This window comes from Schistocerca serialis, chromosome 7, assembly GCF_023864345.2.
Source record: "Schistocerca serialis cubense isolate TAMUIC-IGC-003099 chromosome 7, iqSchSeri2.2, whole genome shotgun sequence".
NCBI classification, from domain to species: Eukaryota; Metazoa; Arthropoda; class Insecta; order Orthoptera; family Acrididae; genus Schistocerca; species Schistocerca serialis.
Window position 1 is genome coordinate 308,245,076 of NC_064644.1, and position 18,709 is coordinate 308,263,784.

The following is an 18,709-nucleotide window of genomic DNA, read 5'->3' on the forward strand; positions in this document are numbered from 1 at the left end:
GTGCTCTGAACGGCTGTCCGCTCCTCCGCCTTCTTTGAAAAGGCCGAATGAGGGTGAGTTCTTATGTTGGAAGTCTTCGGCCGCCAATTAGCTTTTCTATCTTTCAAATAAACCCCTTTATTTGCTCACTGCGTTTTTGAAGATGATGATTTTTTTTCAGTCCATAATACTTTTGAAACAATACGTCTCCCAGTACAGCATGCAGTGAAATGTTGCACAGTAGCTTCTCGGGGTTAGGTCAGCATAGTGGCGACGTATGGAACAGTATGGTACGCCACGGCCAACAGACCTATTTTTCATAGGAGGAGCTTCATGTTGTTCTTATAATAACTGGACTGTACCTGTTAGCACAAATCAATCAAAATTGTTCCTGGGAAGGCGGTGCAACTGGAAAAAGAGCTGCTTCTTTCAGGCATATACATATGATTATTAGGCAGTGTGTATGGCTAATGGGCTAAATTGGCACATTGTGCGCGATCCACACAATTGTGTATCACCATTCTGGAAATGGGAGCTGCAGTATGCAATCAAGAAACGATACATTAAGCAGCTTCAAAAGCTACAGAAGTGTATGCTGATGCTTAAATTTTACCGTAGCGAGTTGAGTAACAGGCGACGTTTTTTGGTGCTTTACAGGTGTCTGGTGGCGCTACTGGCGGCTGTGGTCGTCATTGGAACTGCACTGGATGTTTTTGCCGCAAGGGAGATGCAACCTCCACGTGAGTAGTCTGTTTTGCTGATTATGTGGCAGAAACTTAGTTATCGTTATAACCTGTTTATAGTTTTCAGAGAGAACCTTACAGTATTCCCAGAGTTACTTTTGAAGGCATAATATCGCACTTAAAGTTAGTTCCTTTAGTACCATACTTAAGATAAAAATATTGGCAGTTTAAAATGTAATACAATCGGGAAGGGTTGACACTAAAATGTAGTCCAATAGTTTTCCGTTATTTTGAATAATTCATATGTGAAGCGCAACTCATCGCGAAAAGTTCCCGTTAATTCAAGTTTATTTCATATCGCCATTGATGTGAATTAGTTAGCTTCTTCAACAAATTCTCTCACAATTACGCTTGAGGTACCTACTTCCATTCTCTCTTTACGAATTCAAAATGTCGTTGATTTCTGACTCTAAAGTCACACCCACCCTCTGATACTTTTATTCGGCAGTACTGAGCAGACATTGATCACTCCAGATATTATCTATTTTCTGCGTCTTCCCACATGTTCAGAAACTTTAGTAAAGCACTGACAACCCTGAAAGCGAAACCATCACTGTTGCTTATTGTGATATGTGGACCAGAATATTTGCGAGTCTCTCCCTTAGACTCCTTCTCCGCCCTATCAATAGCTTGCATTCTGAGTTAACACTGTGGTGCACATAACTAGGGATGAAAGTAACTTTCGTTTAATATGTTACTGCCAAGTAACATAGCTCGATGGAACTTTGACTATGCACAGAAATAGCTGCTACAGTTCAGCATAGAAATTAGTTGAAGGACATAACAATGAAACGAAGAGAAGTGACACTTTTATTCAAATAATTAAATTGAGGTCACAGCGATTCATGATGACCCATGGACGCTACAGAAAGAGGGACGTGGTTCTCCATAAGATGTGAGATCGCTACGGTCGGCAATATTTGCTCTGAAACATATTCCCATGTTAGCCACAAGGTTGCTAAGGAGTTCTTGACCTAGGACGTCACGTTTGTCCATCACCACGGTTGACAGGTGCTAGATGGTGCCTGTGGACGTGCAACAATATGTCTTCCCAACGCATCCCATACTTGCCCGATGGAATTTGAGTCGGGGGAACGACCAGGCCGGTCCATTTGCCGAATACCCTCTCGTTCCAAGAGTTCCTCCATCTACGCAGTTCGATGCGGCAGTGCATTGACATCCAAAAACATGAAATCCTGGTCTAACGCACTGCTGAAAAGACGCACATTGGGAACTACTACAGTGTCACATTAACTTTGACCGGCGGGGATACAGTGTACAAATATATGGAGGTCAGTACCCCAATGCAACATTATTCCACCCCACACCATAGCATCTGAATCACCAGAAAATATCATGTTTCATGGATGACAATGCGCGACCGCATCGAACAACGGTGGAGAAGCTCTTGTAATGAGAGGATCTTCAGTGGAATGACTGATCTACCCGTTTCCACGACTTAGATCCTATACAGCATATGTGTGAATGTGCTTTAAAGGCATGTTGCAGCGCGTCCACATGGGCCAGTGACCATCCAGCTGTAGTTAACCGCGCTGGTTGAGGAACGGAAGGCCCCACCACAAGATCTCGTAACCAACCTCGTAGCTAGCTAGCATGGGAGCACGTCGTAGAGCATGCACTGACTTTTGTGGTGATCACACACACAGTTAACAACCTTGTCCCACGTTTTATGAAGTCGACGGAACCTTCATGAATTGCAGCTACTTACGTATAATTGCTATCTTTGAATAAAAGTGTCATTTCTGCTCGTCTAATCGCGTTTATTTTTCGATTACCTTCTGTACTATACGGCAACAGTTCTTCCTATGTATGGTCCAAATTTCATCGAACTCCGCATTCTCTAGTTTCAAAAACTCTGTTTGGAGGGAACGACACAGTGCTGTTGCGAATGTAGGACGATAATATCGCTTATCTAAAACAAAAGAAAAGGAAGAAAAGGGGGAAATGCGGTAGAAGCTTCCTACTCTTGGCGTACAAAATGCATACTAACGAACGCGAGGTCGGTACCAGACTGCAGCGGTGTTTCCTCCAGCAGTGTTTCGTAACACTGAACTACGTGCGTTTTTAATTACGTGGAATCGTTGGCTCCCAGTTTCTTCTCTCACACATTCATTTATGTTTCTTTCTATACTAGAGTTGCGCTCTACCAAAATTACTGTTCGGTGGTTTTCGTACAGTACATAAATGATATAGTAAATGGTAGAATTACTCGTAATATTGGTAGCATTGGTAAGAAAAGACACAAAAATACTTGCGAGAGAGAGGAACTGGAAGCGGACGACTTTGTTTGTTTGTCTTGCACACTATTAGAACCGCACATCATCCAGTGTTAGTTCGTAGTGTGCTTTATATGATAAAATATAAATTTTCCTTCATGAGTAAAAAAAAAAAAAAAATTATTACTGCACCTTTCTTTAACCAAAACAGGACTTTTGATACGCCTACACATTACATGCATAAACACAAAAAGTCTATATAATTATTAATGTAATTTTGTACTAATAGAATTTTCATCATTTTCAAAGATAAGAATTTCCTGTTGTAATTGATAAGTGCGGCAGTTGCTTAGCAGAAACAGAAAATGTTTTATATAAGCTCGACGAAGTATTCAAGCGTCGTTTGATATATTCTGTTTTGCAGTTTTTCAGGAAATTGCGTTTTCTAGTGCTACTGGATAAAGCTGTATTTGTTTTTACTTTTACCGCAACGTCCCTCTCTTTCACGTTACAAATAAAAAGTTTTGGAATGCAACCTGAATTGAACAATGACAATTAAATTTTTCTTTGATAATGTTTATTTGTAAGTAACAGACAGGAGGATAACAATGTAGAACAAAAATATTCCAAAGGTTACGTGGCCCTTTGTAGAGGTATATCCACATCCACATCCAGTTTCCAGACGGTTGACCGGTTGCACTTTCTGAGGGAACCTAGTAAGGCACTGATCGCATCCGAAAACAAAGCGATTGAAATGGGGTAACGCCTGACACATATGCAACACGCCTAATCGACAGGTAATGCGACTGCGAACTTACTGACCAAACTATGAAAACTACCATAGATTATGCTTCATTACGATAGTCTACGGTAGCCTACGGTAGTAAAATTTTTTTGTTTATTTATAGACGCAGTCACATTCTTATGACACAGTCATAACCGGTTTCGGCCGTACAATGACCATCTTCAGATTCTAAAAGCGGCATACACTGAACACACGTTGATGCGTTGTCAACGCATGAACCTGTGTTCAGTGTATGCCGCTTTAAGAATCTGAAGATGGTCATTGTATGACCGAAACCGGTTAATACTGTGTCATAAGAATGTGACAGCGTCTATAAATAAACAAAAAAATTTTACAAAATAATCAGTCACTCACTCCATGGACAAAATGTCGTTTTTTCCAAAAGCCTACGGTAGCTTTACAACTCTGTTCCCTAATCATGCTGTTGGCAATTCTACCATGTACTTCATTTATGTGTTGCACCAAAAATCACCAAACCATGCTTTTGGTTGAAGGCAACATTTCGAGGAGGGCAAAGAGATAACCTGGTCCGCCAACAAACGTTTCCAATTAAACATGTTGAGCATTACGTCGCATAATTTGTCTCACGAGCACCGGATGTGTGTGGCTGTGGCCGACGTTAGGTTTTCGCTAGACGCCACCTAGGTTCGCGTAAGTGCAACGTTTCAGATCCTGAAGCAGCTTTGCACAGAGTGTAATTGCATGTCGACTTCTCCGTGTGAGGACGTGTGTCTGGTGCGTGTGTCACAGGCTGGCGGCGGGCGGCGTGCGCCTTCTCGCTGCGCGCGTCCTGGAACACCCTCTTCAGCGCCGGGGGCGGATCTGGGGGCGGCCGCTTCGAGTCCTTCGACGGGGTGCGGGTGCTGTCCATCCTGTGGATCGTGCTGGGCCACACCTACTACATGACCGCTGTGCAGCCGCTCGTCAACAGCATAGAGATCGCCGATGTGAGTATCACTGGCAAAGTGGCTGTTGGAACATTACGATTTTATCTTACCGCCTGAAGCACAGGATGCTATGGGCTGTCCTAAAAGGATAAAAATAGATCTACCAGATAGTTACAACTGAAGTGCTGCTATTCACGGTCGTCCTCTACGGGCTTTAATTATCGTATGGCAACGAATCTTGGTGGATATGTTAATCGGTTAACGCGAAATCCACTAACTCTGAAGGAAAAAAAAAAAAATAGTTCCAATTTTGGCCACCAGGTGCAAATCTGGCACTGCGAATCCAAGAAAAGACGCAAAGAAGTGTTTCCATATGTGATGGGTTAGGAAAGGGACGTGGGTGGAAATGGTCAAACAAGTGAGAAAGGCATAATATTGATTTTATTATTAACCATTTTACATGAAAACAGGTTTTCCACACAGCTGTGCTCTTCCAAAATAAGGACCCACGTGCTGTAACAGAATGTCTCGATAGCGTCCAAACATCGCAGTACAGGTCCTGTGGGTGCATTGTATTCAAAGACGGAACCAGAATAAAGATGCTTGTGAAACCACATAGGGAGAATGCAATTGGTCTTCGTGCACAACACGCTATTTTTCCGAGTACCTCAAATACCGCACTGCACATTATAGTGTAATACGTGCCTTATCACTGCACAGAATATTGCACGGCCACATGTCATCAACTTCGATCAGTAACAGAAACCGACGAGTAAATTCAGAACGGTGCTCTGGATCATGATGTTCCAGTCGCTGCATCGTCTGAATCTTGTACTGGTACCAATGTAAACCAAATCACAAAGTTTTCCGTAGTGTTGATATGGTATGGGGTGCACTAGCGCTACCCGGGGTAAACTTTGCATGGTCAGTTACAGGAATAGCGACCTCGTTAAACTTCCGCCGGGATAGGACGTCTTCCTCTTCCAGGCGCCACATCATGCTCACCAGTATTTATTAGCTCCTGTAATCCATTAAATAACATTGGGTCTCTCCTCAGGCCTTTTAGTCTGTAATAGTCTCTCACTACAGCACTGAAATTGCTGCCGTTCACATAAAACTGTTTCACGATCAGCGCACGGTCTCACTTCTCGATAGCCGTAGTGTTCATTCACATTATAGATTGTCAAATGACAGCTTGGATGTCATAGCGTCATACAATGTACAGCGCCAGATTTGTGCCTGGTAGCTAAAAATTTGAACTAAATTTTTTCCAGCCTAAATCGGTTCGACATTTAGCATTAGCATATCTACCAAGTTTCGCTGCCAAAGGATAATTACAGCCCTTACTGGGCCTCTGTTAGTAGCTGCACTTTAATTGTGACCACCTGATATACTACTAAGCGACTATCACGGAACCCGGAACCTGAACCGACTTTCAGGTTGCCTGTATAATGGCTTCTAGGGGCAACAAGAATTTGATTTTTATTATTTCGTATGTTTATTCCCAGAAATAAAAAAATTAAAATGCTCTCCTAATCACCTCATTAAGAGGTATAACATTTTCCGAAAGATTAAACACATCAAGACACGTATTACAGTTACAAATTGTGCATGTTCTGAGGCGGCGCAACTAAACGCGAACAAATACACAGAGTACATTTATCCAGTATTTGAATAAGACAGCGCTTAGAGACTTACAAAAGACTTACCACACAAGTTAGAACCCCAATTTTTTCCTCGCTGCCACCGACCACAAAAGGTGGAAGGAGAAAAGTTCGTCGCTTACTAGATTTTTGTTGTTCAGGCAGTTAAACTTCAGTATCAGATGTGACTTTTTTTCTTTAGTACTTCTTTACCTCTAACTATTCGCAACACATTTCGCAGACAATATCCAAATATAACATTGAATGCACTTGCAAAATTAAATGGTTTAGAAGTATGGCATCGTAAACACTGATATGAATTAAAAAATGGCTTTTGTTTCTAGCGGAGAGCAAATTACCCAGAATATACTCATCCAGTGTCCGATAACGAGAGCACTTAGAAATTTCCTACAAAGCTTGCCACGTTGAGCGCGAATCCGATTAAACTGGGCTTCCCGTTGAGGCGGCAGTCCCGCGGGCCAGCGATCACTTGGCGTGTGTCATCGCATAAACTGGCGCATACTGATGCGCCTGATAGGGCGGCAACCCATCTGACGAGCGGGCCGTGCTGGCCACCTAACAAACAGGCGCTACCGTGGAAAATCGCAACTGCTGCCAAAAAGCAAAGAAAATGTAAGCACACCACTTGACGGTTGTTGACTTTGCTTATAAACAAGCCTTGTCCGGTAATAAGACAACTTCCAAGAGACTATCAGTTATAAGAAGCCACACTTATGTAAGCAGGGACTAGTTTTCACAGCGACTATTTTCAAAAAGCTCAGATGCCCATCGTAGCAAAAACGTCGCGAGGAGAAGACAGTGATTAGTAGAGTGCGTTATTTGTACCACGGGAACGTCGCCGTGTAATGCGGTTGCCATCATTCGAAAGTGATGATCCGTCTGATGTTTCAGTAAGGGATCAAAGCACGTGATAAGAACCTCAGGGCAATCAGCCGATTATGTCCAATTTACGAGAGCCCACGAAGCCAAAGTCAGTGACTTCTTGTCAGAGATAATGTACTTGAACATTTCAGCAAATACACTCCTGGAAATTGAAATAAGAACACCGTGAATTCATTGTCCCAGGAAGGGGAAACTTTATTGACACATTCCTGGGGTCAGATACATCACATGATCACACTGACAGAACCACAGGCACATAGACACAGGCAACAGAGCATGCACAATGTCGGCACTAGTACAGCGTATATCCACCTTTCGCAGCAATGCAGGCTGCTATTCTCCCATGGAGACGATCGTAGAGATGCTGGATGTAGTCCTGTGGAACGGCTTGCCACGCCATTTCCACCTGGCGCCTCAGTTGGACCAGCGTTCGTGCTGGACGTGCAGACCGCGTGAGACGACGCTTCATCCAGTCCCAAACATGCTCAATGGGGGACAGATCCGGAGATCTTGCTGGCCAGGGTAGTTGACTTACACCTTCTAGAGCACGTTGGGTGGCACGGGATACATGCGGACGTGCATTGTCCTGTTGGAACAGCAAGTTCCCTTGCCGGTCTAGGAATGGTAGAACGATGGGTTCGATGACGGTTTGGATGTACCGTGCACTATTCAGTGTCCCCTCGACGATCACCAGTGGTGTACGGCCAGTGTAGGAGATCGCTCCCCACACCATGATGCCGGGTGTTGGCCCTGTGTGCCTCGGCCGTATGCAGTCCTGATTGTGGCGCTCACCTGCACGGCGCCAAACACGCATACGACCATCATTGGCACCAAGGCAGAAGCGACTCTCATCGCTGAAGACGACACGTCTCCATTCGTCCCTCCATTCACGCCTGTCGCGACACCACTGGAGGCGGGCTGCACGATGTTGGGGCGTGAGCGGAAGACGGCCTAACGGTGTGCGGGACCGTAGCCCAGCTTCATGGAGACGGTTGCGAATGGTCCTCGCCGATACCCCAGGAGCAACAGTGTCCCTAATTTGCTGGGAAGTGGCTGTGCGGTCCCCTACGGCACTGCGTAGGATCCTACGGTCTTGGCGTGCATCCGTGCGTCGCTGCGGTCCGGTCCCAGGTCGACGGGCACGTGCACCTTCCGCCGACCACTGGCGACAACATCGATGTACTGTGGAGACCTCACGCCCCACGTGTTGAGCAATTCGGCGGTACGTCCACCCGGCCTCCCGCATGCCCACTATACGCCCTCGCTCAAAGTCCGTCAACTGCACATACGGTTCACGTCCACGCTGTCGCGGCATGCTACCAGTGTTAAAGACTGCGATGGAGCTCCGTATGGCCCGGCAAACTGGCTGACACTGACGGCGGCGGTGCACAAATGCTGGGCAGCTAGCGCCATTCGACGGCCAACACCGCGGTTCCTGGTGTGTCCGCTGTGCCGTGCGTGTGATCATTGCTTGTACAGCCCTCTCGCAGTGTCCGGAGCAAGTATGGTGGGTCTGACACACCGGTGTCAATGTGTTCTTTTTTCCATTTCCAGGAGTGTATATATAATGGGTGCCAACAAACAAGGATGAAATAAAGCCGTTGTTTGGACTGATTTTGAGGAAGGAATTCGTGAAACTTCCATCCATACATTTATATTGGCTCCAAGATCCAACGTTTATTGAAACATTCCTGCTAAAGGTAATGAGCAGAAATCGTTTCGAAATTCTGTTGAGAATGCTCCATTTCACAGAAAATACGAAAGTTGATGCTTCAGATCTTCTCTCAAAAGTTCAGTTCATCATCGATGAACTGAATAAAAATTTAAGGAAACATTGTGATCCTGCCGAAATACTATGTATCAACCAGTCTTCAAAACCGTACCAAGAACGGATCACATTCAGGCAATATTTGAAACAAAAGAGACTGAGATATAGCATCGAAATGTTTCAATTGTGCTGCGATGATGAATATTGCTACAGTTTTCTGATTTACACTGGCGAAGTACATGATAAAGAAAGTACCATACATTTGGTTACTATTCGTCGACTAAATCGCAAGCCAGTTCCCAAAAGAATTGTAATCAGCAAACTAAAACGCGGGGAATTGACTGAAAAAGAGAATGCTCAAGAAATTACCTTCTGAAATGGAAAGACAAAAGAGACGTTTTGTTTCCGCCAACGGAAATGAAAAACGTAACCACCAAAAGAGGGTTTTATCGAAAACCAAAAGTTGTTACTGCATATAATAAGGGAAAAATTACTGTTAATCTTCCTGATCAGATGAGTGCATATAGCAGTCCATTAAGAAAGATAGAATTTGATCTTTTTTTGAATACCGCTGCATTGAATGCTTTGTATATATTCCAAGATGCGACGTGTTAGGAAATGTCAATCATAGTATTTCGGAAATAATTGGCAGAGGCGTTCACACGGTATTCACTTGAAGGAACTCCAGTCAGTAAGGATACAAAAAGCGGCAAACACCAGTTGCAAACAAAGGAAGGAAATGAGCATAAAGTGGGTGGATATTGTTTCGCATGATGAAAGTCAAACACAAAAACAGACGGTCGCAGTGCAGCTAGAAATTTACGAAAATTACACTGCGAAGTCCAGGGGCTGACGCCGCCACAACGAAGAGTCCACTGTCCCACGGGACTGATGGCGCACTGAACGCGATAAGCTTAATTTTCTAAACTTTCTCTTGCTTACATGCTTATCGTCAAATATTTAACACATTGACTCATTTGTAAAGTTATCAGGCGTCTGAAACTGTTTTATACATGGTAGTTTGATTCTTTACGAAATCCGAGGTTTACTGGTTGATATACGAGGCCTGTTCAGAAAGTAAGCTCCGATTGATTGCCAAATTGAAACCACAGTGAACATGAGAAATGTTTTACTTGTAACAATTAGCTACACCTTTCAGCTACTTCTCTACGTAGTCGCCGTTCTGACTTAGACTTTTGTCATAGCGTTGTACCAACTTTTCAATAGCCTCATCATAGAAGGCAGCCGCCAGTGCTTCCCGCCAATTCTCCACGCTGGCCTACACCTCGTTGTCTGTGTCAAAATGTTGTCTTCAAAGACAGCGGTTCATGTGACCAGAGATGAAACTCAGGGGGAGACAATTGCGGACTGTATTGTGGGTAATCTCACATTTCCATTTGAAAACGATGCAGGAGCATCTTCATTGCCCCTGCAGAATGCGGCTGAGAATTGTCTTGAAGAAGAAACAGCACGACAGTTATGTAATGTTAGCTGCATAGCTTCAGGCGAAATTTCTCACCAGGCCCTCGTACTTGGCGGCAGACACTATTTTGTAGACATCTTTACGCACTCACTGCGAGCTCAGAAATGAGAAGAGCGACGTGATGCTAACTGGGGTTATGCTAGAGACACTACCCAACACATCTGTGCAAAGCTTTATCGGATTTTCATAGTCGTTTCCATTTCGCGACCGATTGGAGCTTACTTTCTGAACGCCCCTCGTATATGCGATAATCTGCGAGGTATCGGAGGTACTTGTTGAAACACACTCAAAAAAATTGAACGTGATTGTAAATTAACAGAAGGTTACTATTTTGTCTGTTTCACTATGCAATGAATGTTCCAAGAAGCCGTTTTCAATAATGTAACTATGTTATCGTTGTTGGTTTGAAGCTCTCCACGCTGATCTATTTTGTACTTGGCTCTTCATCTTCGCATAACTACTGCAACAAACACTCATCTGAACTTGCTTGGTCCCCTTTTAAGGGTGTTACTCACAACACTTCCCTCCCTCGGGTTGTGCCCCATCAACTGACCCAATCTTTTCCTCACGTTATCACACAAATTTCATCCCTCTAGAATTCCATTTAGTACCTACTCATTAATAATCAGTGTAACCGTTTACTGAGCACCACATTTCGGAAGCTACTGATTCCTTTTTGTTTGAATAGTTTAACGTTCACGTTTCATGTTCGTACTCGGTTAAACTTCAGACAAATGCCTTCAGAACAGACTTCCTGGGGCTGAAATTAATATCGTACGTTAATTTTTTTTTCAAACATGCACGACATTTATTTTGTTGCCCAAATAGCAAAATTCATCAACTACTACAGTGTCATCAGTACACCTCAAAGTTCTTATTTCCTCTCCCTGAATTTTAATTCCCTTTCCAACTTTCTCCCGTTACTGCTTGCACAGTGTAGAAATGACTACAACCATGTCTTAATCCACTCTTATCTGCTGCTTGCCATTCATGTCATTCGTATATTGTAACTGCAGTCTGATTTCAGTTAGAGTTGTAGACAACCTTTCACTACATGTATTTCATCTCTTCTACCATCTGAATTTTAAATAGTTTATTCTGCTTAATATTGTCGAAAACTAAAACTCAACTCCCCCCGAACAGGCCCCGAAGGCCCAACGGTACCGACAGGCCGCCGTGTCATCCTCAGCCCACAGACGTCACTGGATGCCGCTGTGGAGGGGCAGGTGGTCAGCACACCGCTCTCGCGACCGTACGTCAGTTTACGAGACCGGAGCCGCTACTTCTCAATCAAGTAGCCCCTCAGTTTGCCACACAAGGGCTGAGTGCACCCCCCTTGCCAACGGCGCTCGGCATACCGGATGGTCACCCATCCAAGTGCTAGCCCAGCCCGACAGCGCTCAACTTCGGTGATCTGACGGGAACCGGCGCTATCACTGCGGCAAGGCCGTTGGCTAATACGGTCGAAAGCTTTCCCTGAATCTACAGATGCTATAAATTCGTTTCTTTCTTCAGTGTCTTCAATATAATCAGTATAAATAAACAGGAACAAGACAGGTTAACATCTCTAAGATAATTCAGTTTTCCTCCTTTTCCTTCCTTACGAGTATTTCTACTCTACCTCTATACTCCGCAAGCCACCTGGATTTAGCACAGGGTGCTTATAGTCCCGATCCCCTCCTCCCCCTTTCACTGAATGGCACGTGGGAAGAATGATTGTTGGGAAGCCTCTATTTTAGCTCTAATTTGTCGAATTGATGGTCGTCATTTCGAGTGTCTTATATGAGAGGAAATGATATGTTGTCAGAGTCTCCACACAATGAGCTGATTTTGCTATTGTGCCATTTTAGAGTGCTTACTCGTAACATCATCATATGCCATTTAAATACACACATGTTATGAGTAAGACCTCGAAAGTGCCACAGTTGATCGTGTGAAATTAAATTACTGCAATCGTAATAAGTCAAGATGGAAAATGAATCGGCCTTTAATTTTATGACTGTAGCACCATACATGAAAAGTACTTACTGCCAATATCTCAGTCCTAGAATGGTCATGAATTTTCTCTCCCTTCCCAGAGTGGTTCGTCCAAAAAAAGCTATGACCTATGTCCGACACTAACCTTATTCAACTGGGTTAAGGCCCCTATGTTCCATCCTCTCGTGGAGTATCGCTGTATGGTGTGCGCTCGTTATGCGATAGGATTGACGGAGGACATCGGCAAAGAAGGGCAGCTGGTTTTGTATTATCTCACAACGGGGAAGATAGTTTCACGGTTTGATATTCGAGTTAGGGTGGCAGTCATTAAAACAAAGGCGTTTATCGTTGCGGCTGGATCTTTTCAAGAAATTTCAATCACCAACTTCATCCTCCGAATGCGAAAATAGTTTTTTGACGCCGACCTAAACAGGAAGAAATGACAGTTTTAATTAAGATAAATCAGTCCTCGCACGGAAAAGCTTAAGTGTTAGTTTTTTCCCAGGTGCTGTTAGAGAGTGGAACGGTAAAGAAATAATCCGAAAGTGGCTCGATTAACCCTCTACCAGACACTTACGTGTGAATGCGGGTTAGTGGTGTGTGTGTGTGTGTGTGTGTGTGTGTGTGTGTGTGTGTGTGTGTGTGTGTGTGTGTGTGTGTGTGAGTGTGAGGGGTGGGGGGGGGGGGTAATTTCATCATGAGTCTGTTCCTTCATAGAAACAGCGTAAAGCAGTGGTACAGTGGCTTCACGATGTTACCGCAACACGTACACATTTTCTGAGATGCGAGTGCGTCTCACTGTCGCACCGAAACTTTCGTTCCCTAGCAATGTAGTTGTCTCGCAGTCTGTCACGCAACTATACGAAGGTGTTCCAAATCTGCCATCCGGTAAATGTTCGTGCGTGATGCTCATACTCTATCCACGCCTCCAACCCGTGTTCAGCTTCAATTCTCAACACCGACCGAGGTAGCGCATTGATCACAACGGATCACCCATCGGGCGTTATGACGGTCGCTAGAGATCACTTCCAGTCAAATTCCATCAATAGCGTTGTATCTAATTCCATTATGTGTTCCGCAGTAACGTGTGCACCAGAAATAAAAGAATGAATGTTTGCAACTGCAAGTAATGCCTTGAAGTCGATCTCATGAGGTAAATAATTCTCACCACATCCATTGCTTGTTTCGTTTTTATATCTTGTCGCGGCCACATGACCCCCACAACGCTCCAGTCAGTTAATACACGTGTACCATCTGATGAACCGCTAGGCGAACCAGTCACAGTAAATAAAAACTGAAGATTCGGAAAAGGCGACTAGTTGCAGTTACTTCTGGAAACCTTTAAATCCTATGGCGTTTCTTTGTCACTAATAAAGTAGACGTCAGTGGACGTTGTACTTTCAGGTCCTCCGCGATGGCCTGAAATAGTAAAAAATTAGAGATGGTAATGAACAGTCTGTTAAACGAACTCAGCTATGTACGCACCATTTCTTGGCTCAAATTTCTGTTCGAAGAGGTCAAATGCGTCGTCAGTATCCACAATTTGTTAATTTTCGTCCGGCCGCAGACATCCTAGACTACCGATTTTACTTTCAAGCATTAATTTTATTTTAATAGTGAGTGTGGGAGCAGTTAAGAAAAAATGTTCTTAATACCGTATTTTGTGTCCAAACATTAAAGGAAAAATGCATATGACTCAGTTCATATGGCACCAAGCTGTGCATTGGTGCTATAAACCTAGTCTAGTTAATCGATCCGTTGCAGAGATTGGGCACGTCCTTAAGCGTAAAGCTTGCTTTCTGTATGGCCGACAGAGTTGGCGCAGTGGTTAACATACTGAAATCGCATTCGAAAGGGCAACTGTTCAAACCCGCATCCCGCTGTTGCTATATTTTCCGTGATTTTCCTAAATCGGACAAGTCAAACGCCGGGATGGTTTCTTCGAAAGGGCACGGCCGCTTTTCTTCTCCTTCCTTCCTTAATCCGAGCTTGTGCTTCGTCGGTAATGACTTAGATGTCGGCGGGACGCCTCCTTCCCTCTTCCTCCTCCTCCTCCTCCTCGCTTTCGATATGAAGCATTCGAACCTGGTAATAGAGTAAGACATGAATTTCTCCCCTGGTTCCGAGTGACCTCTGGCGGAGGATTGTGAAGTTACGTAGCTCACGCTGCAGTCGCTAGATGGCGCGCACGTCTCGGAAAGCGCAGAAGCCTTCGATACGCCTGCGTGAATGAGTCTAGACCTCATACGGGCAAGAACGCCGATTATCACGAGGAAGGCTACGTGTTCGGAACGGAGGCACACATTTTGTATAGGCTTTGACTGATAACGTTCACAGTCAAGACTACATAGCTGCTAAGAAATCAGTGAATGAAATACGTCTGATTGCTTCAATGAAAAAGGATAGACATGTATTTTGTCTTTATAGGCTAATAACGTCGGATATGTACGAATTAAGAAATGTATTGGAATGAGAAAGCTGCTGACTGAAACCACATTTGATCAATCCTAATCTTATTAAAATCTGAAATAAAATTTTGTCCCGTGAATGTGTCATGAAAAGCGAAAATTTGTACTGGACCAGTATTCCAAACTGGATTTATTGCTTTTAGTGAGCAGTCGCCATAGCCATTTTTTAAAAAATGTATTTCTTTTAGTCACTATGCTATCTCAGCGTGCCTCAACGCCTGATGAAAATTTTCGCCGTCACCGATGTTTCCTCCTACGACCTCAGAATAGTACAATCAGAGCTTCTCCCACGGGGCGTATGGAGGAATGGTTTTTGAAGAGAACCGTTAACTTACCATGCCATAGGGACTTATACCAGATGCACGGAAACGACGAGAATGATTCATTGTGGCGCATACTTCGTTGGAGTACCGTTTCGTACAAAATTTTTAACATGTTTCTTTTTCAAGAAGTTCAAAGTGTTTTTCTTTATTGTTATTTCTTCCGCAATGTTCTCAGTTCAGTTAAATTCTCTTCTGTATTTTCGTAAATATAAACAAAAGTTTGTTGTTTGTGAACTCTGATTGATACTGCTGTATCACTGCTTCAACCACATAGCGTACCAGTAATTTAGTTACAACGCTAAACCATGGGACTCGTATTTTCTGCTGAGCACAGTCTTAGTAAATTAATTCTGCTGTGCTTCATTACTGCTGAAAACGATATTTACAACGTCCACATTCGCTTCTGAGGTTTGCTTAGTGATCACAACGGTAATTTTGTACAACATCCCGACTACAATTTTCTTATTTCTCTTGACTTTTCGTTTTTGTTTATATTGGCTACGTCATGTATTACGTTACACTTCTGCCTATACTAAAACGACACATTGTTGCCAAGTTCTTTGGCATCTTAATCCTTCTTAATGTGTTGTCAATGGCTCTAAATTACTGAACTATAATTCAAAATGACTTCACTGCAAACATTTTTTGCTTTCTTGAAACTCAACTTATCATGCCGAGGAACTATAGATTCTCAATGTATTCAATTGATATTATTATGCTTAGGTCAGAAGTATCAAACATAGAACTGATTATCTGCTACGTCCATCAACTCTAGCTTTCAAAACAATAGCGGCACATCTCTCATCTGACATTACGCATATTTCCTGTATTCTTTGCTCAACGATGAATAATGTTCAGATTCTTAAAGAAGTCAATGATTATAGTAGCTATGATGAACCGGCTGATGTTAGTCAAGGCAGGGATTAAGGCGGGAAACCACATTAGGAGGCTGTTTGACACAGATTTTTTGGGATGGGAAGAATTAATTAGAATTTAATCAAATTTTGACATCATGTCATACATATTTCGAACAGTTTTTGTGAATTTTTTTTGAATGATTTCAACCAAAAATAACAAAGTTACGCTGTGATGTGAGTATAGTTCTCCAATTGCGTGCAGTGTAACCATTCCGGTTTTCATCTGAAATCAAAAAGGTTTTGATTTTACATTGATAACTCATTGTCTAAGAAAATGAACCTCAATGCAGGCGAAAATAAAGAAAATTAAAAATTTTGCTGGCGTTGGAATAATTTACTTAGATTTTCACGATTCTTTCTCTAATTATGCAAAGAAAAATACCGTTAAAATCATGATATCATCTCATAAGTTGGTTCATATAATTCGTAATTTTATAAAGAATCGTACTATCAGTTTTCATAATGGTCAGTTCTATGCTTTTTGAGTTAGACTGTACGCAAATGAGAAAAATGTCATTTCGAGGTAACCGCGTTTGAAAAATAAATTCTCAGAAAATAGAAATTCAAGGAAGTTATAAATGTAAAATGTTTACCGATTTATCTGCGATTTGAGCACCATATAGTAAGCCGCCTCCTTCCTCATAGGCTTCGTTTTGCGATTGCACCAGTGCTTTCCGGCCTTCCTTCGATTCCAATGAATTACGTCGGTTCTGCCGGCTCACGCGCTGGTTTTCCATTTGTTCGACATAATTGAAGTTTTGCGTGTCTACTACGAATCCTGCCTCGTTCATGACCATCAGAAGAGATGAATTTCCTTCATTGAATAAGTCCACTGCTACATACGATGCCAATTCAACGACTTTTTGTCCGGAGTGCAAGTGTTTAGGAGGTAATTAATAAATCTTCATATATTGGAAGAATTTCCTTTTGTACATCGGGTGCACTCTGTTCGATGCTCATAAAATCTAAACGAATGCGAATTTCGCTTTGAAATTTTGACAACCTATTCTTGGATAGTTAAGCTAACGATTTCTGCAATAAAAAATCGGATTTTTTGAACTTCCTAATGTGATTTTCCCCCTTAAGGTGATAATCTCTGAGCTTCAGTCTTTAAAAGTGTTGCCACCCACAAGTCATAAATGAATTTTGAAATCATCATGTCTTCCACATTGATTTCTTTATTCTTTCCCGGTAGCAAGGTAAGTGTGCCCACACGAACAGACTTCGTAAATTACGTACTTCAGTCTGTAGTGCCTTCCTCACACCTAGTATTTTTTTTTTCACTCTGTAACTTAAAAATACTTCCGATGCCTTTGAATCTGTAACTTCTACTTTTCCTAACAAAATTCCGAACGATACAACGTTCGTGTAAGAAATGCCGATCGGTACTGTCCGCCTCTCAGAAATGTTCAAGTGTGTCTGAATTCCTAAGGGACCAAACTGCTGAGGTCATCGGTCCCTAGACTTAAACACCACTTAAACTAAAACTAACTTATGCTAAGGACAATAAACACAACCATGCCAGAGGGAGGACTCGAACCTTCGGCGGGAGGGGCCGCGCAGTCCGTGACGTGGCGCCTTAAACCGCGCGGCCACATCGCTCGGCGTCCGCCTCTCCAAATGAAGCTGTAGTCCTATACCCCCCTTCTACTGGTTATAATCAGACATGGCTTCGTAACATGGCAAGTGCATTTGGTGAGATATCCTAACAATCGCCACACCATTGAGGTATGTCCAGTCTCAAATTGGCCTAACTCAGTTCCAGCTGACGATGAGACTAAAGAAGCCTATGTTGTAATCTTCCTACAGAAAAGTCGTCACTGTTAATTGAATCAAAGACTTCATTTCAGTAGTCGACTGTTTTGCCCAAGCTGCCTGGGCGGACATAAGCATCAAATTTTATCTTCCTGTACTTGTTATCTATATGTATTTGTTGTGTACATGGTTCCGCGTAGTCAGCGCGTACACAGACCAAATTCTGCTTCCACCGATCCGCGTACTAATATGTCTCAGCCAATGAGATTGCTGCTAACGTAGAACCTTTTCTCCTCGCGGATCACACTCGCGCAGTGATACCTGAACGCTCAAGGTATTATACCGTGTACAGACCTCCGATTAGTCATTCTGCATCAATCTGCATTTTTCTGTAGCAGTCTATAGTCTTGTTTCAGTCTGCGCCTAATAAGATTACCGTATTCCTGTACATAGCCATGAAGAGAAATGTATAGACACTTTGTCAAGTATCAGAGATATGTGAGAATAAGATTAAGGTACCAAGACCAAAGGAACTTCAGATTGTCAATTGTAAATAGCATCCAGAATCAAGTTAAGTAAGGTTTATGATTTTTATTATTTAAATAAATGTGTGTGAAAATTAATCAAGTTCTGTTTAAAGTTGGTCACCGTCAATCTGCTACTCTAAGCGTGCAATTGGCATTTCTATCGTCTGACCTAACGGCAGAAGATGAACACGCCACGATAAGACCACGAGACATATTGCTGACACTCGCCTACTTCGTTAGAGCGACAAGTCAAATAATCTGATGGTGTGTGTACCGAAGGTCTTACAGTACGCA

The 18,709-nt window shown here is 43.0% G+C and overlaps 1 protein-coding gene and 1 pseudogene across 1 annotated transcript in view; one reads left to right on the plus strand and one right to left on the minus strand.

The window, feature by feature from the left end:
- Positions 1-18,709, plus strand: part of LOC126413035 (O-acyltransferase like protein-like) — a 274,571-nt gene that overhangs the window by 204,626 nt on the left and 51,236 nt on the right. Inside the window, exons 5-6 of the mRNA XM_050082929.1 lie at positions 637-719; positions 4,515-4,711. Coding sequence (XP_049938886.1) covers positions 637-719; positions 4,515-4,711 — 280 coding nt within the window. The remainder of the gene's footprint in view (positions 1-636; positions 720-4,514; positions 4,712-18,709) is intronic.
- Positions 11,786-11,903, minus strand: LOC126413469 (5S ribosomal RNA; annotated as a pseudogene).